This window comes from Delphinus delphis, chromosome 9 (genome assembly GCF_949987515.2).
Source record: "Delphinus delphis chromosome 9, mDelDel1.2, whole genome shotgun sequence".
Classification (NCBI taxonomy): Eukaryota; Metazoa; Chordata; class Mammalia; order Artiodactyla; family Delphinidae; genus Delphinus; species Delphinus delphis.
Window position 1 is genome coordinate 60,107,688 of NC_082691.1, and position 27,273 is coordinate 60,134,960.

At 40.8% G+C, this 27,273-nt stretch overlaps 1 protein-coding gene across 1 annotated transcript in view; it reads left to right on the forward strand.

Annotated features, from left to right (window-relative positions):
- Nucleotides 1-27,273, forward strand: part of CREB5 (cAMP responsive element binding protein 5) — a 334,938-nt gene that overhangs the window by 222,026 nt on the left and 85,639 nt on the right. The window contains exons 5-6 of the mRNA XM_060020658.1: nucleotides 7,403-7,529; nucleotides 13,587-13,697. Of these exons, the coding sequence (XP_059876641.1) occupies nucleotides 7,403-7,529; nucleotides 13,587-13,697 (238 nt within the window). The remainder of the gene's footprint in view (nucleotides 1-7,402; nucleotides 7,530-13,586; nucleotides 13,698-27,273) is intronic.

The following is a 27,273-nucleotide window of genomic DNA, read 5'->3' on the forward strand; positions in this document are numbered from 1 at the left end:
TAGTTAGCAGAGATAATTTATTGAACACTGTTCTTGCCATGTTCATTGCTAGTCGAAGAGATCCTTGAAAACTATGTTTTCTTAATTCAAGAAGTAATTATTAAACACCTATTAGGGGCGTCTCTGGTGGCGCAGTGGTTAAGAATCTGCCTGCCGATGCAGGGGACATGGGTTCGAGCCCTGGTCCAGGAAGATCCCACGTACCGCGGAGCAACTAAGCCCGTGCGCCACAACTACTGAGCCTGCGCTCTAGAGCCCATGAGCCACAACTGCTGAGCTCATGTGCCACAGCTACTGAAGCCTGCGTGCCTAGAGCCCGTGCTCCGCAACAAGAGAAGCCACCGCAACGAGAAGCCCGCGCACGGCAACGAAGAGTAGCCCCCGCTCACTGCAACCACAGAAAAGTCCGCGTGCAGAAACGAAGACCTACTGCAGCCAAAAAAATAAATAAATAAAATAAAAATAATAAAATAAATAAATTTATTTAGAAAAAAACAACACCTATTAGGTATCATGTGCTTTCTTAAGTTTCAAGTATCTGCCTTGGTGAACAAAGCAGACACAGTGTCGGACTTATGAAGTGTATTGTCTAGTTGGGAGCAAGGCATTTTTAAAAATCACTCAAAATCGTTAATGAATTATAATTGGGAAGCAGAGATGGTAAACTCCAAGAGGCCATGAAACATATCTATTTTGTTTATCATCCTATTGTCACCAGTTGAACATTTGTAAATGAATTATTATGCAAGTGACCTAATTTGCCAAATAGGTTTTCCCCTCTGAAATAAAAGCGTATAGAGCCCAACATGTATTAGGTGCTTCATTGGTTTTTTGATGATTGATTGAATAAATGGTGATTAAATACTACTAGAGAAAAGTACAGGGTGCCTGAGAGCATGCCAAAAAAGGCCCCATCCTGGTGTGATTGCCCGGAGAAGGTTGTAGGATTACTTATGTCAAGGGTCTGGGGCAGGAAGGAAGATGGCGCTTTCATAAAGCTGGAATAAAGTCATTATGGCAGGTGTGTGTAGCCCAGGGCCGTGAGCTGGGAAGGCAGTGAGGGGCCAGATGGTTCAGGGCCGTGGAGCCGTGTTGAGTTCTATCACAAGGATATGGGTTTACTGGTATTGCTGATGAGCTAAAGCATTTGCCATTTTGCATTGGCTATTTTACTAGCTTTTCGGGACAAGATAGGGGCTAGGGGCTGGGTAGAGGATAGGATGCAGATACTAAGGCAAAATTCTCTTCCTGGACACCCAGAGGTCTATGTCACCAAAGGAAAAGTGGGGTGAGGGGTGGACAGTTCTTTCAAGGAGATTCCCGATCTTTATCAGAGGTCCTCCCTTGAGCCTGAGGAAGCTTTGAAAGGGAAAAATACATATTTTAATTGAATTCTGCTGATATTTTTGTGCCTTTTCTCAAGCTATTTCTACTTCATAGTAGAATTTCTACTTTCAAATTCCTCATTTGTTAAAAGAGGAAATACAGTATTTGCCATCCAACTTCAGGAGCTTGGCCATGAGACCTGGTACAGAGCATGAGCTCATTCTAAAAGATACAAGTAGTATGATGTCTTTTAGAATGTGGGCCAGATAGCTTTCTTGTTTTCCCAGTTATTGCTTCAGTTGGATTTTTGTCATTGTTTTCAGGAAAAACAAGAGACTGAGGACTGATCTCTGGGGAACTAGTTTGGTTCCATTTTGAGGAAATATTTTCAAGGATCCTTTCTGAGAAATACCGTGAAGTCATTTTGCAATTCTGTAAAATTGTTGGTGGGAGGAATCCATTTGCCTCCATAGAAAGGTTTGGGATTCTAAAGTTGATGGGTTTTAAAAGAAACATATAGGCGAGGAGTTTTGGACTCTTTTATATTTGTTAGATTGTAGTTGTTCAATTAAAGCTAAGGGTTGATGTTCTTTAAGATCCCAGCCTTACTCAGCGCTTTCACTGCCATGGGCCTGGCTTCGATCCCTGGCCGGGGAACTAAGATCCCACAAAAAGAAAAAAGAAGAAAAAAAAAAAAAGATCCCAGCCTTAAGCCACAGTTTCTTGATTGAAGTATAGTAATTAATCTGTTGTTTGGTCAATGCTCCAGAATAATAATAACAAAAACAATCACAACTAATTTTATTAAGCATATTCAATATATTTAATATGTGATAACTCCTAATGCCCTGAGGTAAATCTCTCTATCACCTCATTTTACTCTGGAGGAAACGGAGGCACAGAGAGACCAAGTAACTTTCCCGAGGTTTCACAGCTAATAAGTGGCAGAGCTGAGATTCCAAGTTGGCAGACCAGCTCCTGAGCCCATGTGCTTCACTACCCCACTCTACAATGTAGTTAGTACTACAGGGAAGAAATTAACTATGCTGTCTTTCCATTTCACATTCTGCTTGATTATCCTGGCAATTTGCTTTCTTTACAAAAATAGGAATTTTAAAATCCCACTTAGGAGAAGAATGAGTAAGTAAGCATTTCTCATTACAAACTTCCTCCTCTCAAGACTTAAAGAGTTTTGTATTCACCTCTTCAACTCTTCAGTCTCCCCATCCCAGACAGAGACCAGTTTGCTAAATTAGGCCACAACACTTCATTTAAGAAGGTCCAGAGGAAGCACATCTTTCTTCTCATAAGCAAGTACAAAGATAGCAGTCAACAAGGTTTCTCTAGTCTGTGTGTGAGATCGTGTTACATTTAAATGAGAGTGAAGTGTGGGCCCCATAGAATGGATTGGGTCCGTTTTTAAGCAATTTCTCTCACTTTTTAGGAACACCTTCTATTTGGAATTTAAGAACTAGGTGCTGTACCAGCTCAATTTCACTTAAGAGAGACACACTGAGCCCCTCCTATGTGCCAGGTGCCAGGTTAAGGGCTGTGGACGCACCAGTGAGCAGTAAAGAATACCCTTATCATAATGAAACATATAGTCTCACTAGGTTGAGAATATCTCATTTTCAGTTCGAGCCCTAGAATCTGAATTTGAGAGTTTCAAGGACCTGTAGTCTGATCCATTCACGAAACAGGTGATGAGAAGGAGAGCCTAAAAGCTAAGGAAGTTTCTTCTCCAGAGTCAGAAACTCTAATAGCAATGGCCTCTGCATCCCCTGCTGCTTGCCCACTCTTCCTGCCATTTTCTTGCTTTTCAAGCTTTTCTTCAGTCTGTCCCCCGCCCCGCAACACCAAGTTCTTTTGTTGTTATTTTTTTATCTGCTCAAGATTTCTTAGATGGCTGTGGTCTGATTTTGATGCTAATATTGATCTTCCAATTTTCCAACCTAATTTTCTTTTCATCATTCACCTCTTCCCTTTGCCTGTCCACGTACCTGGCCTATCTGCCTGTCTTTAGAGTTTAATAAGCAATCCCAGGAGGTCGTGGATCTGGTGAAGACCTGGGAAAGAAGAGCAGTCTGCCGTGATCCTCCTGAGATCTTGCAAACAATAGCACTGGCCCTTGGCTCCTTAAAGATAGTTGGGCTTGCCCAAGGGCAAGGAAGACCAGCAGGCATCTTTACTGACATCCCTAGATTGGATAACATCCTTTGGAGGGAAAAACGAGGCCATGAAATCTCTCGCTGTGGTACCTATCATTCTGTTAAGGACGGTGAAAACACAGTCTGTCATCCCTGACATCGTAATTGAAAGAAAAGCTTACATAGATTTCAGCCATAAGCAGTATGTTTATACAAGTGTATAAAGAGGAATAATCTGTCAAGTTGGAAAACTCTTAATGCTGTGGGACTCAGTTTCATAATTGAACAATCCAATATGAGCTCACACATCTTACCTTGTTCCATGCCTCAATAATTTTTAGTAGAAATACTTTACCTAGAGGCATATGCTTATTAAAAAGGAGGCTCGGCTCGCTCAAAGCCTGGAATTAACTCATGGCAACAAGCCTGCACTGGAGAGAGACTGTTGGGTCTTTGTTTTCACAACTTAGCTGCAATTTGCCATCTTATTTTCAGAGCCTAGCTGATGTGTTGTTTGGGAAGTTTGGGTTTTTTTTAAAGGAAGAAAACATAATTTCACATGGATCAGTGACTTCTCATGTTAGCAATATTGCAGAATTTTACGACTTCATTGGAAAGTCCAGGGAGCAATGTGAATATCAAAGGAAATGGACCGTGGATTTATTTTAATATAAAAAAATCAATAACTTAGTTATGGGAGCCATCAAGGTGGGATGGGGACAGCCCTATATTGCAAGCTGAGAATAAGTCCTACTTCTTTTCATGACCCGTATGACCTTGGGCAAATTTAAATGTCTCTGAATTCAGCTTCCTCCTAAGTAAAATGGGAGTAATAGGACCTACCTACCACATTGCATTGTTTCAAGTCACATGAAGGTGAACATATTTAGAAAAGTATGAAGCAATGTATAAGTGCAATATAAAAAATTTTATGCAATGTATTACATAATTATTGTTTCTACATGCACAAAGGGAATCAGACAATTAATGCAAGTATTCCAATACCATTCTTGCTTCAGTGGTCTGAATATTCTGGACAAATGATTATTTCTCAGGCCAAGCTACATAATAACCCCATTCTAGTCCTTTGTATATCTAGTGATGGGTAGCCATAGATTTTTGTTTTTGCAGTTTTTGTAGTTTTAAAAACCTAAGCAAGAAGCCTAGAAAACTCCATTGGTTTTGCAGGTGGAGTTGGGGAAATTATTTACAGAATCTGGGTAAAACAATAATTCAAAATTATTCAGAATTCAAACATACAGATTTCTGTAATAACCATTTTTCCCTCTAAGTATACGTTGCTAATTGGCCTGATTGGTATCATTAGTAATTATTATTATAATCCCAAGGGAACCCAGTACCCTGAAAGATTTTCTTAATTAATGAGGGAATACTTGATATTTTAAAATCTAGGAGACCTATGCATGGTGTGGAAATAACTGACCTAATAAGAACATTGAATTAAATAAAACATACTATTCCCCAATTATTCTGTACAACTGGGAGTTTTCCACAATTTGGGGAAGAACGAAAACTTGTTTTAAATTTAATTACTTTTGCGTCTTCATTTACATCACCATTAAGTTGTTTAATTGATTTCTTTTTTTAAAAAATAGCCCATCAGTAAAAACTGATAATCAAGGTTACCATTAATATGTTGGGAACAAAATATAAATGATGATAATGTGTTGCCCTTGTTTATGAGGATGATACTGCACATCAGCATAATCTAATATTTTTAGTTGTCTTTCCTATAACAGTTTTTGCGTGTCCCTAACTGTCTGCACTCAAAGCATTACCTCTGGTGACTAGGGGAATAGATATATGGTAGAAGACTGTCTGTATGTATAGATTTATGTATCTATATGCATGCATGCATGTATGTATAGATGTCTGTCTCTATCTATGTGGATATCTTTAGATGAATGGTTGGATGGATAATTAACTATCTGTAGGGTTTCATTATGAAAGTGGGGAGTTCAGATTATTAATCTTGTACTTAGAGGAACTGACCATTATTAAATATTCTGTACTGTGATATATAGCTATTTTCTTTTCAGCAAAGGTCCCAAACAAAACATTATAGAATACAAAAGAAATGTCTGATGACTGAGCAGCATTTTATACCTCTCTGACTGAGCTCTTCACCTCTGAATGACATAGACTTTAAGACCCAGTGACATTACAACTACAGAATTTTGGACCAGTTGAGACCAGCAATTTCCTAGAATTGTAAAAGCTGAAGGGCCTTCAAAGGCCTTACTAATCCTTACTGTTCATCCATCCTCCGGAGGTCCCAAGGGTACATGCCAAGAAATACCCATAGTACTTCATTTGCTTTTCTGAGAACACTCATTTCATTGTTACAAGCTTCTTCTATTAGCCTATCTATGTAACCACTCACACACATTCTATTAATAGAACTGGTTGTAATTTGTGTACATCTCCGTAAACTCTGTGTAAAGGTTTTATATATTTTTTATATTTTCATATATACAACTTCCTAAACATAAATCTAGGACTAATCTAGGACTAATCCTTCTATGATGTGTGTAACTCTGATAGCAAGCTATGTTTCCAAGGGACCTTTCAGGCGAAAAGAACAGAAAACTTAATCTTCTTTGGAATCGTAACAGCAATGCGAAGGAAGAATATCTTGGCATTCTTTTTCCCAGTTTAGGCTCCATGAGTCACCCATGGGAGGCAAATGAGCTCCAAAGAAAAGGCTCTTCATCCTACCCTTCCCTGAAACACAGGAAGGCGTTGGCCTGCAGAGAACGTCTCTCGGCAATCCTTACCCAGCGCTTAGCATGAGGGATTTTTTTTTTTTTTTTTTAAGAAAATACATTAATTTAGGAGGCACAAGTTTCTATCACGGCATTCAGGATAAGATGGTTTAACATGGAAGACTCAGAGGTCCTGAAGGGTGTTTGTTTATTTTGTTTTATTTGTTTGTTGTTAAGTCTTTACTTCGATGGTTTGACATTTATACAGCTCCCCAGAGCGAGAGCATCAGAGGATTGAGAATCTAGCCAAGGAGGTCACTTGTTTGCCATTTTTAATAAACACAAATAATTCCCTTTTTCCCTCAGTCCCATATTCCCTGCCTCATTAAATCAATTTAAGACCCTTAAATTTTTTTCTGGCAAATTGAAGCAAAAGAACTGTGTACTCCCCCAAGGAATGCTTACCCAAGTCCTGCAGGTCAGGCCGAAATCAGTTTCTGTCAAACAGCCTAACACCTCGAGCTATTATGAAATGAGGGATTGGTAATTGGGGGCTGGGCTCCAGACTTGCCTTGAGAAAGGCTCGTTGCATTGCTGTGAACCATAATCTAGCTACTTTGGTTTGTGACCTGCGTTTGTTGGGGTTTTTTTTCCACTCAAAGTAGAGAACTGTGAAAAAGTCAAAATGGATTTCTATTGGGAAATTATGAATGAAGTTGACTCTGCAAATCCAGATAGTGAAAGTATATCCAGAGCAAAGCCAGGCAGGCTTCCAGGCAGTGGTGTGAGAGAGTGTGGATAAAACAAATGTACACAGATCTCAGGCTCTAAGGTCCTCCAGAGGGCAGAGGCTTCAGAGTAAACACACAGGATTTCACCACCAGGTCCCTTTCCTGAGATGCAAGGTTGTAGGAGATTTACCGGCGTGTTGTCTATTGAATATCAGTTAGATAACAGAGGTCAGGAAATGGACTGGAATTTGATGTATTAACTAGGAAGTAGCAAAGGAAGCCAGGCTTGTATTTCATTTGTTATTATTTCCCTAATATCCTTAATTATGTGGCTCCCATCAGGGGATCTGATCTGCTGCTCATGTAATGGTGTTGTCCCCGCTGGCTCTGGACATGGGAAACAGGCAGTGAATCCCCTGATCAGGGCATTGAGAATAATGTTTGCTATTTTTTTCTTTTTTTTTGTTCCCAGGCCTGTCCCAGGCTCTCTATCTTCTCTGCTCCATCTTCACAACAGACAGAGACAGCCCATGCCAGCCTCCATGCCAGGGACCCTGCCCAACCCTACAATGCCGGGCTCTTCTGCCGTCTTGATGCCAGTAAGTGCTTCTGACTTGTGCCGAGGTTGCCCCATTTGAAAGAGTACAGGACGAGCTGAGATCTAAGCTGACAGGGAAGAAAGTGGCTTCTTCTGGATGGAGACTTGAGCTGGGTGCCAGTCTGCTTTGAGTGCCTTGCTGTGCATCCCTAGGCATCTTGCTGGCTTCTCCATCCTACAGTGCTTCCCTAATGAGGCATGGTTCCATCTTCCTGCTGGTGACAAGAGAGCTTGTCATACCCAGGGAATGGAATTTGTCCAGGGACACGGGATTTTATGACTACTCCAAAGCCTATAGCTTGGGCTACATACAGAGTGTCATTAAATTGCCAATGAGTGGTCTAGCCAGGACTCAGAGTGATAATTAGAATAATAACAATAATAACGATGGTACATAATAACTGCTAACACGTATCCGTGTGTATCATGTTCTGTTAATCACGTTAGCAGCGTTTATTGAGGGCTTACCGTGTGCCAGTCACTCTCTAAGCATTTCATCAACATGTGAAACAACCCTCTCAGGTAGGTACTAATACTATCCCATTTATTTGAATGGAGAAAGTAAGGTAATAGCTTGCTTGGCTGAGAAGTAGAGTAGCTGAGTTTTGAACCCAGGAATTCTCTCTCAACCACTACATGATCCATACATTCTCTCCTTTCCCTCTCACAACAAACCTCTGAGGTATGCACTGTTATTACCCTCATTTTGCAGATGAGGAAACTGAGGCACAGGAGGCTAAGGAACTTGGTTAAGTGACTAAGTCACTAAGAGCTAGTGAGTGACAGAATCAGGATTTAAATCCAGGTGGTCTGGCTCCTGAGTCTACCGGCGTACATGATATTATACTGCCCCTTCTGAAAACAACAGATTCATGTAGAACGCACATACAGACTGTTTCAGAGCAAACCTTGCTCTCCTGCCGCGGGATCCCCACCCCGTACATCGTCATCCTCCCTGGCATTGTGCTTCGGTGCACATGGCTGGTGTTATGATTTACAGGGCCATAAGGTTCTGAAAAGCCTTAGAGGTGATATGACAATTCAATTAAAACCCTCCCACAATAATATCAGGAATGTTTTGCAGAGTATTTTTAGCATTCTAAGGAACTGTCTACATTTGCTGTTTCATTTTGTCCTCACAGCAGTCCTGTGGGAATATGATCGCAGTCATTATTGATATACTTATTTTACCAATGAAAAGCTGAAGAGTCAGACATTGAAGGGATTTGTCTAATGTCACACAGCTTGTAAGGGAAGAGTCGTGACTAGGACGCACACTCACCTCATGCTGAACAGCCCAGATCATCCCAGGATGAGCAATTTGCTCATTTATCCAAGTGGAAGCAGGGGCGTGGAGAAAGCCTTGGTGGCCCAATTGTAGAGACATGGACCTGCCCACTGTAAGTATCAGGTAGTTCAGGCTAGAAAGATTCTTTGCAAAATTGGGTCAGAAGGACAAGTGAGCTGACTGACTTTACCTGCACTGCTCACCTTAAACATCTTTAGGTAAAGGAAAACAGCACCACCAATGCTGTGATGCTGGGTTTCATTCAACCCCACTAATTGCATGGAGACTTCTACCACAAGCCATCTTCATCCAGGCTTTAAATCCTTCTCGTCCAAAATAGTTTCCTTTCAGGAATTCTATGCATTGTCCAGAAAAATATCACTACAATGACCTTTTTTCCCTGTTTGACTAAACTGTGTTCCATTCCCAGGGGCAAAGGTGGGACATTTAGGCTGAAAAGACCCAGAGAAAAGCGTGCCTGGCCCTGGTTTCTACCACATCACTTCATTGTACAACTTGAAATAATAGAGGAGTTGAACAGAAAAAGAGTCTTTGGGTCTTACCTGGTGGTCCAGTGGTTAAGATTTCGCCTTCCAACGCAGGGGGTGTGAGTTCGATCCCTGGTCGGGGAGCTAAGATCCCACATCCCCGTGGCCAAAAAACCAAAACATAAAACAGGAGCAGTATTGTAACAAATTCAATAAAGACTTTAAAAAAAAATGGTCCACATCAAAAAAAAGAAAAAGAGTCTTTAAAGTTTTAACAGAGAAGTCAATACACTTGAAATTTTTAAAAAATGTTGATGCGTCAGAATAGAAGCGAAGGATCAGGTGCATGGTAAAGAGCCAGTGTAGATAAAGAGAGTCAGGAGTTCCCAAGCCCATGTCAGCGATGTGTACAGCTGTCATGAAAATAGTGTCAGTCTAGAGCAGTGATTCTCAACTGTGGACAGTTTTTTACTCCAGGGGTTATTTGGCAATATCTGAAGACACTGTTGGTTGTCACAACTTTGGGAAAGTGCTACTGGCATCTAGTGGGTAGGGGCCAGGGATGCTGTTAAACATTCTGCAATGCGCAGGATAGTTACGACGACAAAGAATTATTTGGCCCCAAATGTCAGTAGCGCCAAGGTTGGGAAATCGTGATTCGGTGTGACACTGATGTAGCTCAAGAAAATTAACACAAGGTATCTAAAAGCATATCCTAAGAGTTCTAGGCCCTAGAAATCTGGGCCTTTTCTTCCTTATTATCAAGTCGCCAGCCCTTGCACTGTAATTTTGGCTTGTCAAGTGTGGTCTTTCCATAGAGTTCTTGCCCTGAGAAATCATGCTTCCTGTGGCATAAAAGATGAGTTTATGTCTGTAGGTGAAGGTGAGATTCTTAACTGATCTGTAGTGCACGCTGTCAGGCTACGTATTTCACAAAGCTCTAGGTCAGAAACAAATGATGAATTTGTTCATTCATTTATTTATTTCGTAACATTTTGTTGAGCACCTGCCATGGAGCAAGCCCTGTGCTAGATGCTGGCATGTGGTGAAGAAAAAGGCGGGCGTTGGCTTCCAGCACTTCACCGGGTCGTGATTTCTGATCTTGAAAGTCAAATGCCGAAATAATTTGGGAATACGAACACCCATTTGTAATTACAAAACCCCAGTGAACCGCAGGCATTTTAGCTCCTGTTTTCCAGTTTGTTTCAAGGGAAAAGAAGAAGCTCAAAAAAAGGTGATATCCTTTCCCTGGATGTTTTACCTACAGTGCTCAATGTCGCTTAGTATTTAGCAAAGCCACTCCCATCTTCTGGCCTCTTAATTCTAGTCCACTCATTAAAGCCACACTCACGGGCAGAGCGTTATTAGCACAAAGCACTGAATGGTTGTTTTAAAGAGGCTCTTGCTAACCCCCTATAATTACTTAGGTGGAAAAATGCAATTTTTTAAGGTAGGAAAATCAGCCTGTTTTCAGTATTTTGTTTAATTAGTCAGTCATAAGGTAGAAAGGGTCCTAGACTGTAATTTTTCTGAAGAGTAGGAAGCGTGGCTGACTCTGGATCAAGAGGCAGCAAGCAGGCTACTCTCACTTCTTTGTAGAACATGATGGCTACAAAGCATGATGGAAGACGCTGGATAATCACGTGTCCTTCTGAACCATGCTCCTTTAGGAAACTGAAAGCCAAAGCTCCTTTGGACTTGATTTCCCTCTAGGAGAAGGTCACTAATTGGAATAAAGTGTTGAATCCTATTCCGACTCTCCTATCCCCTAGCCTCTGGAAGTGGGAGTTATAAAATAATAAGCATTTTTTAGAGAAGTCTCCGTGACTTAACAATGAGAGTACACAGATGTACTTTATGACACTGAACTGTACACTTAAAAAGAGTTAAAATGGTAAATTTTATATTATGTATATTTTACCATGATTTAAAAAAAATTAGACTACCCAGGCTGCCTGGAGATTTAGAGGAATATGAGAGTGAATACAGTTGGCCCGCCGTACCTGTGGGTTCCATATCTGCAGATTCAACGAACCATGGACTGAAAATATATTTTTTAATACCAGAAAGTTCCAGAAAACATCACTTGAATTTGCCAAGTGCTGGCAACTATTTACATAGTATTTACATTGTATTAGGTATTGTAGATAATCTGGAGATGATTTAAAGTATAAGGGAGGATGTGTGTAAGTTTTATGCAGTTACTATGCCATTTTATATAAGGGCCTTGAGCATCCTTGGATTTTGGTATCAGAGGTGGGTCCTGGAACCAATCCCCAGAGGATACTGAGGGACAACTCTATTTTATTTTGTTGAATTGGTGCTGCAAAAGGTTTTGCTAGAGTGCTCTAGAAAGTTCTCCCTCATTAAGTAGCTCCTTTGGAAACAATATTCATACATTGCTAGATAACTGATAAGCTAATTCTGGCCAAGGTAAGGCTGATGGTGCTTTGCTGTGACAGGAAATGTGCCCCCAGTCATTCATGAGAGGCTTTAGGCAGGCACCTCTGCTAATCCACACATGGGTGTCATAACTATACTCCCCCCACCCCTGCCCTTGGGGTGGACACAGCAGGAATTGCAGTGATAGAGTCCCAACAATGGTAAAGGGTCATTTAGTTCAACTATTACTCTCAACTCTTCTTTGTGAGGTTTCCATCCTCCACACTTTGACAAACTCCAGTGATAAGGAACTCTGTATTTTCTAAGACTACTTAGGCTAACTGAGCAGAAACCTGGTTCCCTAAAATTTCCAACCATTGTTTTCATTTCTATCCTTTGGCAAATGGAAAAACTCTTGCATTGAAGAAACTATTTCCCCCCCTGAGGAAAGTCGAATTATTTTCTGTGGGATTTCAGTATTAAGTATTTATTAAGCATTATTCTAGTTCTTCAAAAAGTGCTAATTTTCTACTAAACAGAAAATATGAATCAGACGCACCCTTCCTTGACTGAAATAGAGATTTTGCTGTATTTACTTTTTAACAGGGACGTGCCCCGGAGACGAAAGAAATGAAATTGAGTTATTTGTAGTGAGGTGGATGGACCTAGAGTCTGTCATACCGAGTGAAGTTAAGTCAGAAAGAGAAAAACAAATGCCGTATGCTAACACATATATATGGAATCTAAGAAAAAAAAAAAAAAAGGTCATGAAGAACCTAGGGGTAAGATGGGAATAAAGACACAGACCTACTAGAGAATGGACTTGAGGATACGGGGAGGGGGAAGGGTAAGCTGGGACAAAGTGAGAGAGTGGCATGGACATATATACACTGCCAAACGTAAAATAGATAGCTAGTGAGAAGCAGCCGCATAGCACAGGGAGATCAGCTCGGTGCTTTGTGACCACCTAGTGGGGTGGGATAGAGAGGGAGGGAGGGAGGGAGGGAGACGCAAGAGGGAAGAGATATGGGAACATATGTATATGTATAACTGATTCACTTTGTTATAAAGCAGAAACTAACACACGATTGTAAAGCAATTATACTCCAATAAAGATGTTACTACAAAAAAATGCCAGAACTCAATTCAGATATTTGAATGTTAATTCTAGACACTAGGGCAGGCCAGCAGGACAGTGGGGGTCATCGATCACGAGTCTTCAGCACCCTGACTGCTTTCTTCACCTTTCCAGAGCCCTAGCCCTGCTGTGAGGCCTAAAACTGCTCCGGTGTAGTCAGACACGGTTAACAGGGAACAGAAGATGTTCCAGGGGCAGCAGCTCAGATACCTCTGCTGAATCATTTTGATTGTGGTCGTGAGTTAGAGAGACAGGAAGACACGTCATCTTTAAGAGGGTGGCTTTTTAAATGAATTTTTTCTTATTGCTAAAATGATTCACGTTTCTGTATAAAATTTAGAGTGAACAAAAGAGCCACAGATAACCTGAGATAACCATTTGGTATATTCTGTATCCTTCCAGCATTTTTCTGTGCATACGTTATTCTGTGTAGCTATAAAAATAAGCATGATGAGTAGTATTTGGAGTGTTCGCAAAAGTGGAAGTATTGCATACTTTTGTTTGGAAATGATCTACCATGACAACACGTAGCTCTCTTTGGCATCGGGCGTATTCTCTAGAAGGCGCAGCTTTGGATGATTCTTTGATGTGCGTGAGTCCAAGGCTCAGGAGTATATTGTTTACCCTTCAGCAAACCACAGGCTTTGCCGGGAGTTATTCACAGAAATTCTAAACGATCCATTTGAAAGAGAAATGCAGCTTTGTCTATGACCTAGACTGCCTTTCTCAGACTTCTGATCCTGTTACTTTCCTTTCTCTCAGATGGAGAGACAAATGTCAGTGAACTCCAACCTCCTGGGAATGCAAGGTCCAAATCTCAGCAACCCCTGTGCTTCTCCCCAAGTCCAGCCGATGCATTCGGAAGCCAAAATGGTAAATAACAGTTATAATCATCCTTTTTGTTATTTCACGACGTTTTCTTTCTTTTGATTTCTGCTCTGACTTCCAGACTTCAGTTAGTTCAGGTAGATGGCTCTGTCTTTGTTTCAGTGAATAGGTCTTTCTGTGGAAAAGCTGTGCAGAGCTTGGCTCTCTCTTTGAGGCTATTTGTCACTGAACCTTGGCGTCGGATGCTCACATAACAAACATTGGACCAGCATGTGGCCTTAGTGAAAGAGACTTTTGGAAGTTTGGGGAGATCCATAGGAGTTGAGGAGGGATGCACCCAAGTATGTGTGTATTTGCTCAGAAAGTGAAATTAGCAAAAACAATCCAGAGTTTCTCTCCTTCGAGGTAGTCACAGTTTCAATGCCACTCTTCCTGTCCCCACGGCCACCAAGACAGACATGTGATTTTTAAGCGCATACTACTATGAAAATATTTTTCAGTTTTTGTTATAGTCAGATGTGACATTGAGCTGAAAGGACCAGTGCCTTGTTTTCTCACGGGGTAACTGCAGGTCATGCTGAAATGTGTGATTTCAGGTGACAACTTCAGTGACTTTTAACGTATGAGACTGATGTGCAGTAAGGTCAGTCCTTCCAATCAAAGTGACAGATTCATGCATTTCTGTTCTACCAAATATTAATAAAAGCAATGCCTGTCGATCTTGGCCGTATAAAGTAAATTTGCTGGTTATATTTACTGGAGTTACTTGAAGTAGGTCATTCAGTTTTCGTACAAATTCTGACACCACAGTTAGTAAGGTATCAAATGTCAACAAAATACACTGCAGCAAAGTTTTTAGTATCTGCTGTTGGATCGATAGCTTTTGCTAGGAGTTGGGAGATTTATTTGGTTTGCTGACTGACAGCGTCAGGGACCCTGTCTAATGGCTGGGGTGAGGATGTTATTGACATCTCTGAAAATTAGCCATCCATACCCAGTGACTTCGTTTTCAATGGCAGCAAGTTTTTTTGGCGCCTGCTTTGGTCACGTTCTCTTGGAAACTTCACTCATTTCACTTGCAGCTTCTCAGCCCAAGGAAGCAACTGAACTCCCAGTGTTGGCTACGTTGAGCAAATAAAATCTGTGGTTGGGAGAGTTCTCTTTGCTGTGCCACAGTCCCTGTGACATGCCAGATGGCGCCGGCACCTTCAGCAAAGCTCGTTAAATCTTTTTGGAATCGGCAAATATTTTTTCAACTCAGGCCCTGCTGAGCCAAAACAAATACTTGCTGGCAGAGTAAAGTCCAAACTGGCATCTGTTTTGGAGACCAGAGTAATGCCATTTACATTTTTTTTAAAGGAAAATAAAAAATGAATTGTGACGGTACTTAAGAAAAAAATAAAATTAAGTTATTCATGTGTATGAATAAGTGTTCTGGGTCTAAGCATCAGATGCTACTCCTCCAGCTGGATTATTTCGGAATCACCTAGTTTAGTTCAGGGTCTGTGTCCCTTTTGAGGGACCTGCCAGACAAACTTGAGGTAGATTCTAAAGCACAATTCCAAAGCAACTTGCCCTGCAGTTGAGTTTCATTGGATTTTACGCCACCACTTGACTCTGAAGTGTCCTGCCCCTCTTCTTGCTGGCAAGGAAGGAAAATGCTTCCAAAGGGAGTACAGGTTTCTAGTTATTTACATGTATGAAATAAAAACGTACGATATGGCAGATTAATAGTGAATGATATCAGCAGGAGACAAAGGGGAGAATTGGGCTGTACTTGTAAAAATAGCGTGACCCTGTGAATGTTCGTCGAGTTAAATGTTGAGCAGGCATACTCCTCTGCTGATTCATGTTCTAAGTGAATGACTATTTCCAGATCCATGGTGTCTGGGCAAACCAACTGTATCATGAAGTAGATACAGCTTTTCCCCCTGCTCCAAACTCCCACGCCTAACCCGGGTATTGCCAATACAAATATGGATTACTGTTAATCCAAAGGGAAAAATTGTAATATTGGCCACTTATATTTTGGAAGAAGAGCATTTACCTAGTAGCTTGGAAAAGCGTTAAGTGAATGACTTTTAATACATTACTGAGCGTCCCTATTCTGATTTCTGCTTGCTTTATTCACTGGAGAAACCTGTCATTGCCATCTACTAACCGTACAATATTTTCTAGCAGCTTTGGTTTACTTAGATGAAAAGCTTTTATAAAATACAACGTAGAGAAGGAAAAAAATCTTCCACAATGTTAATGTCAGCCAGAGCCTCCCCAGGTTTCTCAGAGCTATGGGCTTTGTTGTTCTATGCCTAATTTTCTTCCTGTGTAAGACTAGAATGGATTCCAGATTTCAACTAAGACTCTGGTTTCGCTGTTTTCAAGGACTTTTCCAAAGGTCACACATGGGCTATTGTGATGAAGGCGCTGTGTGGGGTGTGTTCTCAGAGCACAAGAGAAAGCAGAGAGCTGCCTGGGAGGTGTTGCCTACCTCACAACGCTGCAGACCTAGTCTCCTGGGAATGGTGCTGTCAGAGTGTCCGCTTTACACTCCCTCTTGGCCACTGACAAAAGCCATCATCCTGAATCTCTGGGGAAACTCAGAGGTCCTCGAGGTGGACAAAAGCTGTAGACAGGATTGCTTTACAGGTACAGTTTTATTAGAAGCTGTCTGACAAGTGATGGCTCAGTAGAAGACATCCATTTTCTTTGCCCCAAATCGGTCACTTCTGTTGTGGAAGAGAGCAAAATAGGTGTCCCCAGTAAGCTCCATCTTGCATTAACCTGCAACATCTTAAATCAGAATCATACATGTTCTTCTTTGGATTTAATGTGTATTAGTATCAAGCAGTGCACTTCAATGTATCCAAGCTGATTTGATCATAAGTCTGGCAGATAATAATTTCGTTTTATGGATCTTTTTCTGAAGAATTAAGCCAAGAAGCATATAACTTCACAATTATGCAAGTGAATATGTGCATATTGGGTTTCGTTTGGGGGTCAGAGCAGACTCAGAGCTGTGAGAGCCTTCCATCTTTGCAACCACACAGAGAGGTAGGCTCTTCCTTCCAGATTCCTGGGATCGGTGGGTGTCTTCCCTGAAAATGGGGTCGGCTAGGAGGAAATTCACTGGATACCTGATGGACAGTTTTAACACTCAATGGGGAGAGAGAGAGAGAAAGAGGAGGATGAGCAGAGAGAAGTGGAAAAGGGGAGGAAGAAGGAGACAGAACAGGTAGGAAATGCAAACCAGACTGGGACCCGTTTTTCTAGCCTTTGCTGGGTGCGAGTGATTCTGCAATGATGTGGATGTGCTGCCCTCAGAGTTATGTAGATTTGTGTTCATTTCTAGCTGTGAGAATTAGACCAATTCTATCTAACTTTGAAAAAGGTTTTCCTTTTCTTCTTTTTAAAGAAGTCAATAATAGGGTTGGAAACTACATAAGGGGTGGGGAGAACTTGTCCATACACCTGTCTTGAGTCTCATTAATGATGAGATGACAACTCTCATATTGGAACTGATTAAAATGAGGACGGCATATAAACTATTCATGGAGGGCTCTGGCCACTCTGCCCAGATTCCACCTTCAGTTTGGATAGGGGTAGGAAGCCCAGGAAGTATTGATACCAGTGAGAAGGTATGTATAGCTGCGACCTGATTTTATTCTCAGGACAGCCCCGTAACAGGGATATTGTCCCCATTTTACAGCTGAGGCAACTGAGGCTCCAAGAGGTTAAAAAACTGGCCCAATGACACATCACTTAGCAAAAGCTAAAGTCTCAGACTCTGATGACAAAGCTTTTCCGTCACAACATTGATCCTTTGATAAAAATACACAGCTTCCAGGTATCAGTAACCAGATGATTAAATCAAATTCTTTTTAGGTGAATTTATATATACATACTAACGGGAGACAAGGATGGCAAGGATAGTTTAGATCTCCAGATAACCTGGAAAAAATGTGGAGGGGTTGTTTAGTTAAACAACTAAACTTACCTCTTGGTTTAACCAGAGCTCTGTGGCTTCACTGACTGCTCCAGCCTCACTGCCTCTTATTCAAACACATTTTAATCATGACATTTCTTGTTTTACATGTGTGTCTCCCGCACTTGATTGATTGGAAGCTCCTTGAAAATAATCCTTGCATTGTGTAAGCTCCGTGTACTGAGAAAGGCCCCATGAATGAGAACTGAATTTAATTGAGTTGAGTTGAATTAAAATTATGAGAAGGAACCAAACCCTAGCCCTGGAAATCAGGGTGAGATGGAGTGAGTAGGGGGTACAGGTGGGGCTAAGAAGGAGAGGATAAAGTGTGTTAAATGTTAAGCTAAGTATTCAGCTTGTAAAGAGTAGCTGACGACATTTGATGTGTTTGAAAGACATCTAGAAACAATATCCGTCATAGTTTTTCCTTGCGAGGAAAGCAATATGTCTGTTCCTTAGAAAACAGAACTTGGAATATCATTGCCCTCCTAGGAATTGAGAGCAATCAATACTAAATGCTGTTTCTTCCACTGTGGTGGATTGATTGTGCTGTATTTTGGTCACCTACTGTCAATACCTCATCCACAGTTAGGTTTGCAGTTTATTCAATGAATACATAAATATATACGTTAATGAATGAATGAAAGAAACCAAAAGGATTGAGAGTCAAGACCTTTGAGAGATGCAGGGCACTGAGTGAAGAACTTGCCCAATTCCTCATTTCACAAGTGAGGACACCAAACCTGGTAAAGACTTAGGGAGATCAAGCCATCATTTAAACACAAAGCTGGGCTCCAACAAAGGCCTTCACGCTTCTATCCAGAATTGTGCTTTTTCCACCAGCTGTACTGATAAATTACGAACAGTGCTTCTTTTTTTGGCTCATGGTTTCCTCCTGGCAGATTGGCAGACAAGAAAACTGGGGTGGTAGAGTCAGCAATCCATGGTTAAATCTCTACTTTGTTTTGAATGTCAACCTGGGTGTGTTTGTGTTTGCCTTTCCCCTCCCTAATTATCGAGCTGGATAACTGTTCGCCTACAGTGCCCGTTGGCCACCCACTGTCCAACAGATAAATCACAGAGAAGCCTGGCTCCATATGGAGTTGCCTGGAAAGTTTATACACATGAAAAGACAGTCTCCAGGTAACATCTCTCTGGCACTCTTGAGAAATGCCGTTCTGCGATTTGCCTATTTGCTTTAATCATCCCCAGCTTCACTTCCTAAGTGTCCAGGAATAAAAAAGCAGTGAATAAATAGGCTGTCTGCTTCTCAGAAGCTTTGTGGAGAGGCAGGAAATGCTGTTGACTTGACAGACACTCTCTTCTCATTAACTTTCGAATCATGCCAGCAGCCATGTGTCCCCGTAGCCAGTGATCAAAACGCGATGATGGGCTGAACCAAGATGACCACCCTTCAGAATCATTCTCCCTCTGTGCTGTGAAAAACCACTGTCCAATATGCAGGTGGATAGGAATTAGGTAAGATTCTATGACAACAATCACGAAAATCTACACTGTCACTAATATGTATGATGGATCTTATTTTAAGGGCAATTTGCCTTCTTAGAACACCATGGTAGAAAATAATAATTGTTAACAGTAATTAATCACTTGTGTATGTGGCAGAAATTATGTTAAGCATCTTGCAATATATTATCTCATTTAATTCTCCAAACAATACGCTTAGGGAGGTACTGTTCTTAATCTCATTTTATAAATGAACTGAGAGGTTGAATAACTTGTGAAGAACAGACAAGCTGGTAAAATATGGTGCTGGGATGTGAACCCAGGCATTGGGCCCTTGGTCCTGACCGTAAACCGTAATGTTTTGCCAGCAGTGGGGATGATCGTCCTATGAGTTCATATTAGTAGAGCACTTTCCAAAGTGCTTCCATGTACATTGTCTCCTCGGAGCCTCATAGCAATCCTCTAAGGTCAACAGGGAATTATTACTATCCTCATTTTATAGACACAGAGAGGTTCTAAGTGACTTTTCCAGCATGATCCAGTGGCATAACCAGGCCCTGAGCCCAAGTCTTCTTTGATTTTTGTCCTGTTTCTACTATATCATGCTGACCCTGGAGTCCCCATGATAACTTATCCCGAATTGAAGCAAGTTCTTACAAAAGCGAAATTCAGTGGTGTTAAAGTATCAATAAGATGAAGCTCAAATTAATAGCTAGGCCCAGCCACCTAACTATTAGCTTCTCTAGTTCTCGTCATCTAAACACCAGAGAGAAGGCTGATTCATATTTCTGTCTGGCCAAGACAACTGCTGAATTAAAGAACGAAAAGCAACAACACAACTCTAAGAGCTAATACAAGCCCTGACTCCTTTCTCTTGGCTGGAAGTATAAACTTTCACATGCCATTACCACTTCGCCCGTTTAAACTGTAGGATGTTTAATTTAGGAATATATTGTGTGGAGTTTTGTGGTACAATGTAAGTGATTAGATTATGAGATCACTGATAAGAGCTAGCAACCATGTATTTATATTTCTACAGAACAGAATAAATTCCTACAGCATTTACATTCCGTGTGCTGATCAGGATCCCAAACACGTGGGATTATACATTTGATTTTATTTGTTTTGAAAATGAGAATTTGAGAGATTAGCAGTTGCTTATGAATCACCAAATTCCAGAGCAGGAAAGGATTATATTGGCAAAATTCTTTCCTTTGAGAAACAAAGGTCTGAAGTTCAAGTTAACAGCTGGTCTAAGGTCACGTAGCTAATTAGCAAAAGAAGGGGAATTAGAACCCAGATTCCAGGTTTTCAATTTATAGTACTTCACTCTCCATGTGCTAGTCAGGAGTTGACAGAGAAAGCCATCTGCTGGTTGCCGTGATAGTGAATTTTCTAAGGGAGTGTTTCCTGAAGCGTTGTCAGTACCTGGGGAGAAGAGGGTCAGTCAGCTTTTCCCTTTTATATCCAATGGGAATTGAAGTTCATCATCAGAATGCCTGAAGGAATGGGTCCAGTTTCTATAATTCTTCCTGAGACTTGGGGGTCTTGACGTGAGACCACTAAGCTATTCTGCTTGGTTATCCAAAGCATGGATTCATGATAAGTATTGCCTCTCTTGGCACCCAGTACAAGCTGACTTGATTTTGCCTGCCACCAAGCAAAAGTAAACTTCCCACTTCTCATTGCTGTGATTTTGGGGACTGCATGGATCTTACTTGGGCTTTCGGAGATCTGTTTCGTGCTGGTGTGAAGTGGGGACCGAGCTCTCTGAGCACCCATCACAAAGCAGTATTGAAATTGTCCCTTTCCATGGGCCCTCTCTGGGCTCTCACCATCTCCACCCTCACCAGCGGCTCCGCGCACACACACATTCAGATAGTCTCCGAGGACTCACTGTCTTCCCAGTTCTCTCTCTTTCTCTTTCTGCAAGTATCCACCCTGTTTTGGTAACCGTAGCAACAGGTGAAATACAATCCCAATATTTGCTTGCTGCCTCTGTCACCCAGCCCAGCACGCGCATCGCCGGCTCTTGTTTTTGTGTTTGTTTAACGTTCCCAAGCCTGAAGTCAGATGCATCTGGGCAAGGACGCCACGCACGGTCGGTCTGGTTTGGAACACCCCCTCTCACACAGTCTTCAGGCACGTCTTCTTTGTGTGTTTGTATACGTGTGCGCACGCGTGTCTCCTTGTCTGCTTTGGAACGTTGTACAAATAAGTTCAGCTTATGTTAGAATAGCCAAGCGGGCAAAAAAGGAATTTAACACAACTTGTTACAAGGAAGTTCTGCTTTGCAGAGATATATTTTGGTCTTTTTCTTGGAATTTATGTCGCTTACACTTTCCAAGATTTTTGCCAGCACCGCTAATAAGGAGAGTTTGCTTTGCACTTCGGGATGATGGTCTGCCTTGAGTTGGTTTTTTATGTGGCAGGTACAGCAGATCTGTCAGAAAACTTGTGCCTTGAGGGGGATGGAAGTGGGGGCATTGGGGAAGATAGAGGAGGGAGGCAGAGTTTTCCTGAAAGTGTGGGATTTTTCTTTTGTTAACAAAATAAAAGGGAGAATCCAATCTTCAAAACTAACCAAGAATATATTTTTCCTGTTGGTATCCTTTGAAATGGTCTTTCTATCCCCTGTTTGTTTGAAAATCTAGCTGTACTATATAGTATTGTATATTTTATATATTTTATCTGCCTTAGTATAAGATGAATCATTAGGTTCTCAGAATCGGTGAGTCTCCACAGTAAAAATAAATACATCAAGTATTTTTATTTTGAAACGGTATTTGCAATCACCAGACAGAAGATGTGTTTAAGGAGGATGAGATTTTCATCCAACTGTGGCCTTGGATTCTAGAGATTAGAAGTGCAACCAGAGAGGCAAGGCAGTAACCTGATTTCAGTAGAGCGCCAGCATCTGAAGAATAAGCGGGAACAAGAAGAGCGCACTTGGGTAGAATTTCAGAGTCGGCAAGTGTTTCGCTTGCACCCTTTCCTGGAATGTGCTTCTCCCTTTTGGCACCTCCGCATGGAAATGTGCCCATGTTTCCAGGGTACCAGTCCTATGTCCCTCCCAGCCTCTCCTGCTTCACTCAGCTCCGCGCACCATGGTCACTCTCTGAAAGCCCCTCCCAGGAGGCTGGCATTTTTCTGAGGGCTTCTGGCTGCCTTGCCTCTCCTATCCTATTTCCTTCGCTTTGCAAACTGCACTCCTCCTTTTTTACAAGACTTCGCTCAAATGCACATCACATTTCCTGCAAAGTCTTCTCAACTTCCTCAGGTAGACAGGAGCCACGCCTTCTGCTGGGGTAGACTCCATTTGCACCTTGTTTATCTATTCCTTGTACAGGATTTATTACATGTCATCGTCTGTGTACCTGCCTCACTGCCAGCCTGTGAACTCCTTGAGAACAGAGGCCAATTTGATGCCATGTCCCAGGACTGGCATCTTTCCTGCACGTTCTAGGTGCCCAGTAAATGTTTGTTGATAGAATGAAGGAAGACAAGTCATAAACCAATTTAGATGGAGATGGTACTGTGACTTATTATGCCGTTCCACGCTTTGGGCTTTTTTTTTTTTTTTTTTTTAAAGCTCCAGGGATAAGGTAGGACTTAACTCAGATGATTGATTCAGCAGTGGTAGAATTTCAGGACCCATGACAAGTGGGTAGGAGAGAGATATTTGAGCAGGTGAGAATCCTTCCCACAATTTCCCAAATCCCTGCATCGGTATCTGGGGGCTCTGCCAGCCACAGCCAAGTGCAGCTCTGCAGAGAAGCCCTGCATAAGAGTTCTAGTTTATATCCTGCTTTTGAAAAATTTCACATGATGCTATGAGCATTTTCCCATATCACTAAATATCTTTTGAAAACATGTTAATAATTGTATAACTTATCCTATGGCTATTGCATAAAAATTTTCACTTTATTTCTATTTCTGGGTATTTAGATTTCCTCTACTAGAAATAACCTTTTGATTAGAAAAATAAATCAAACAAGAAACAGATCTGAAATTATTTAATTATATCTTTGATTATTTCCTTAGGATAGATTCCTAGAATTAGGATTACTAGGTCAAAGGGAATAAACATCTTCAAGACTTGGTATATGTACTACCAAATTTCTTAAAATTTACCCTTATTTTCATTCCTCTGTGTAACATAGGAGGACATCTATCTTATAGCATTTTCAGAAGTATTAAACATTCCCATTTTAAAACAAAATCTTGGCCGGTTTTTGTTTGTATTTTGTACATTATGGTAATGTTACACATCTTTTTCTATATTTGTTGGCCACTTGATTTTCTTTTTTTGATACATTTCTTTACTTTCATGCAATTTTTCTTCATTGGGGTGAGTATTGGGATACAGGGAACAAATGATAGAGCAGGTTATCCTCCCTCTACTGCATTTTTCAAATTCTTAATAATTAGCTGGCTTTACTACCTTACTTTACGAATTATATTTTTGTTTCTAAAACTCAGTGCATGTCTGAAAATATATTTAGGAGTTCTTTGGTGTTTTGTTTTGTTTACGTGTCTCTTTTGCTTGGATGCACAGTGTTTTGAGGGTTTAAAAAATCTCCTTAAGCTTTCTGATATTTATAGTTACTCAACTGACTTATTGCAGAAAATGTTGGCTTCCCTAGGAGTATGAATGTGGCTCTTCCACATTTTCTGTGCTTCTCTAGCCAAGCCTTTGTTTATTTAAATATAAATCCAAGTATCTTAAGTAAACTGGAGATATGTTTGTGTCTCTCACACTTATCTGAGGTAGATTATATGGATCCCGCTTTATCCCATTTATGAGAAATCGATCTCTGACCATTTTTATTTCACCAGCCATGATGGAAGTATACGGACTTATATTGATTGAACTTTATCATATCACTCGATGGTTAAATGTCACTGAATCCATTCTCAAGCAAGAAAGTTAAACTGAAAATATAAAATAGCTTAATTCCCATGGGGTGATACTAATGGAGTATTATTTTAAGGCTGAGTGAGTCTTATGTTAACCAGACTGTAACCTCCTTACTAGTGCCTAGGCCCCCTCAGGGGAGGGATCTGACTGCCTAACACATAGTTGGCACAGAATGTCTCTTCGTCACATCAATGGATGTGAGTAACTATATAATAATATCAAACATGCATTGAGTGCTGATCATGGGCCATGTGACCATGTGATTTTCATGTTATGAAGATTCAGTGAGGAACGGCACATAAAGCACCGAGACTAGGCATTTACATGTATTCTCTTATTCCATCCTCACAACTACCTTATGAGGTAGGTATCCCTGGTTTTTGTTGTTGTTGTTTGTTTTATTGAAGTATAGTTGATTTACAGTGTCATGCTAGTTTCAGGTGTATAGCTCAGTGATTCAGATTAGATAGATAGATAGATAGATAGATAGATAGATAGATAGATAGATCTCCCTGTATTTATAGGCAGATTAGCTGATGTTCAGAGGACAGTGCCCAGGATCACTCAGCCAGCAAGTAGCAAACTGAAGATTTGAACCCTACTCTGAAATCTGACCCTTCCATGCTGGATCTCTGCTTTGGCAACCCCAAAACAACACGGTGACTGGATTCTAGTAGGGGTAGAAGCAGTGACAATTAATTGGCATATATTTATTATTAGTGTCAGCTATGTACTAGGCTTCCTTTTTTCTTCTTCTTCTTCTTTTTTTAAGCAGTAGACCCCTGACATTCCTGAGAGTTTTGCCTGGCATTGCTGGGAATCCCCAAACCCATGCAGGTAGCACATCACATCCCTGTACCCAGGACAATAGGCAGAGAAAACCACATTGCAGTCCTGACCCTGGATGGAGGGCCAGACTGACAGTATTCCTGCCCAGAACTGTGTAGCAAATGTAGTTTAAATCTGCTCCCCAGCGAAAGTTCAAATTACTATAGGTCCTGGAATTTGAGGGTTATTTTTTAGTATTTGAAACCTTGAATGTTAAATTGGAGAATACCAAGTCTCTGTGCCTTTAACGATAATGTTAATAATGACTGATAGCTCATATTTTAAGATATGTAGAACATTTTCCCACCTTTCACACAGATGATCAAGCTAGCCTTTTATGGGAGCCACAGCTCTCAACTAGAATTAAGAATAAGCTGAGTTTGCTTTTTGTTTTTCTTTGAGAAGTAGAATGAACCATTGGTTGAGAACAAAGACCCTACAATCAGACTGCCTGGCTTCAAATCCTAGCTGCCGGACCTGATTGTTTAACCTCTCTGTTCCTCGTTTTCTCATCTGTAAAATGGGGATAATGGTAGAGCCTCACTTATAGAGTTATTTTCAGGATTACATGAGGTGATACAGGGACATCATCTGATACAGTACCTGAGACACAGTAATTTCTCTTTCTCTTTATGTATTATCTTCGTTCCTTCCCCCCCCCTACTTCAAAGGCTACTTCTCTTTCTTTTATTGGTTTAATTCATGATTTTTAAAACATACTTGTACAAAGTTCTCATAGAAGAGAAAACTGAGACTAAGAGAGATTAAGTACCTTACCTTTGATCATTCAGCAAAGCTGTGGTAAACTCAGTTCTAGAATTCAACTCCCAGTTTTGATTAATGCACTAAATTACTCTGCTCCTTATAGGGACTTAGATATGAAAACCCCTGGGAGTTACACAGCTGTTGCTTTGAATTCACCAATTAATTGAAATATGTAAGAATGAAAATGACTTTAAAAATTGTTTAAAATAGTTAAAAGCTTATTTTAGAAAGCAGAGCTCAGTGCAGCATATTTTAGAATCTCAAACACATGTTCTTGTTTTATGGTTTGTCAGTCCACAAACATATGAATATGAAAACATTTTATAACATTGAATATTTTAATGTTAAAATATTAGGGCTAAAATTACACAAAAGATGAAAGGCTCACCAAGAAATATATGTTAAATTCCACTGCCTAAAATAGGCTTTTACTATGCCTGTACAAATTACTTGAAATTATACAAATATTTGGAATATGTCTAGCCGCGAGGCTCAGCTATGTACCCTCAAATGACATGAGCGGTGCTATGCCAACTTTTGGCATTTATTGGTTTTCCGAGACACCTAGGACCATTATTGGTTTGAATGAGAACTTCCCTTATGCTCTGCAAGTGGGTTTGGAAGAAATGCTAGTGAAGGAGAACTTCCCAGTCCCTTGGATGGAGGTGGTTGAGTCTCTAGGACATAGTTAAGAAGGCTCTTTGCCAGCATACCCTTTGGAACAACCATACCCGTGATAACAGAGTGTGAAGACCTGATTATTTTCAAATCTGATGAATGAGTCCAGCTGTTCTGTAGACTGGTATGGGGTATGTGAGAACATGGGATCACAGCAAAAGCATGTTTATCTCACTTCATCATTGCAGTGAATTTTATCTCCTGGGAATTTTCTTAAAGAGCAAGTCTGGACAGTCATGGCTTAATGACCAGGAGCTCTGCAAGCTAGTCGTTCCTCAGTTCCAGTTATGCAGAAGACAGGGCCTGCATTTGTAAGGAAAGATAAGCTAAAGAGCTGTGCATGTTCCTTAGACAGAGATAATTTGTCACATCATCACCATTAATCTCTTAGTTCCCAGCTCACTTGGTTCCAAGATATCTGCTTTGTAGATTTATTATATATGTAGAAATGTCTCTACCAGTCCACTGAGCCATCAGTTCCTTTTTTCATCCTTTCATTGAAAAAAATATCGAGCCCCTCCAAAATGCCAATATTATACTTGGTCTTTGGGAATAAAACTATGAATAAGACATAATTCAAGCCTATAGGAACTTACAGTCCAATGGAGGAATCAGGTAAATATACAGACAACCAAGTATATTGTGACAAAGGTTATGATAAAGTCAAGTGCAGAGTGTGTGTCAAATCCACCTTCACACTGATGGCACTAAGACCTCCAGAGTGGCTCTCCGGGAAGACCTCTTGGATGAGTCAAGCTCCTATGCTCTTCAGCACAGTGGCCACTAGCCACATGTGGCTACTTAAATTTTAAATTCATTAAAATATAATAAAATTTAAAACTCCAGTTCTCAGTTTCACTAGCTGCATTTTAATGTTCAGTAGCCACATGTGGCCAGTGACTACCATATCGGACAGCACAGATAAGGAGCATTTCCATCATCACAGAAATTTCGATCCAACAGCACTGGTCTAAGCAGAT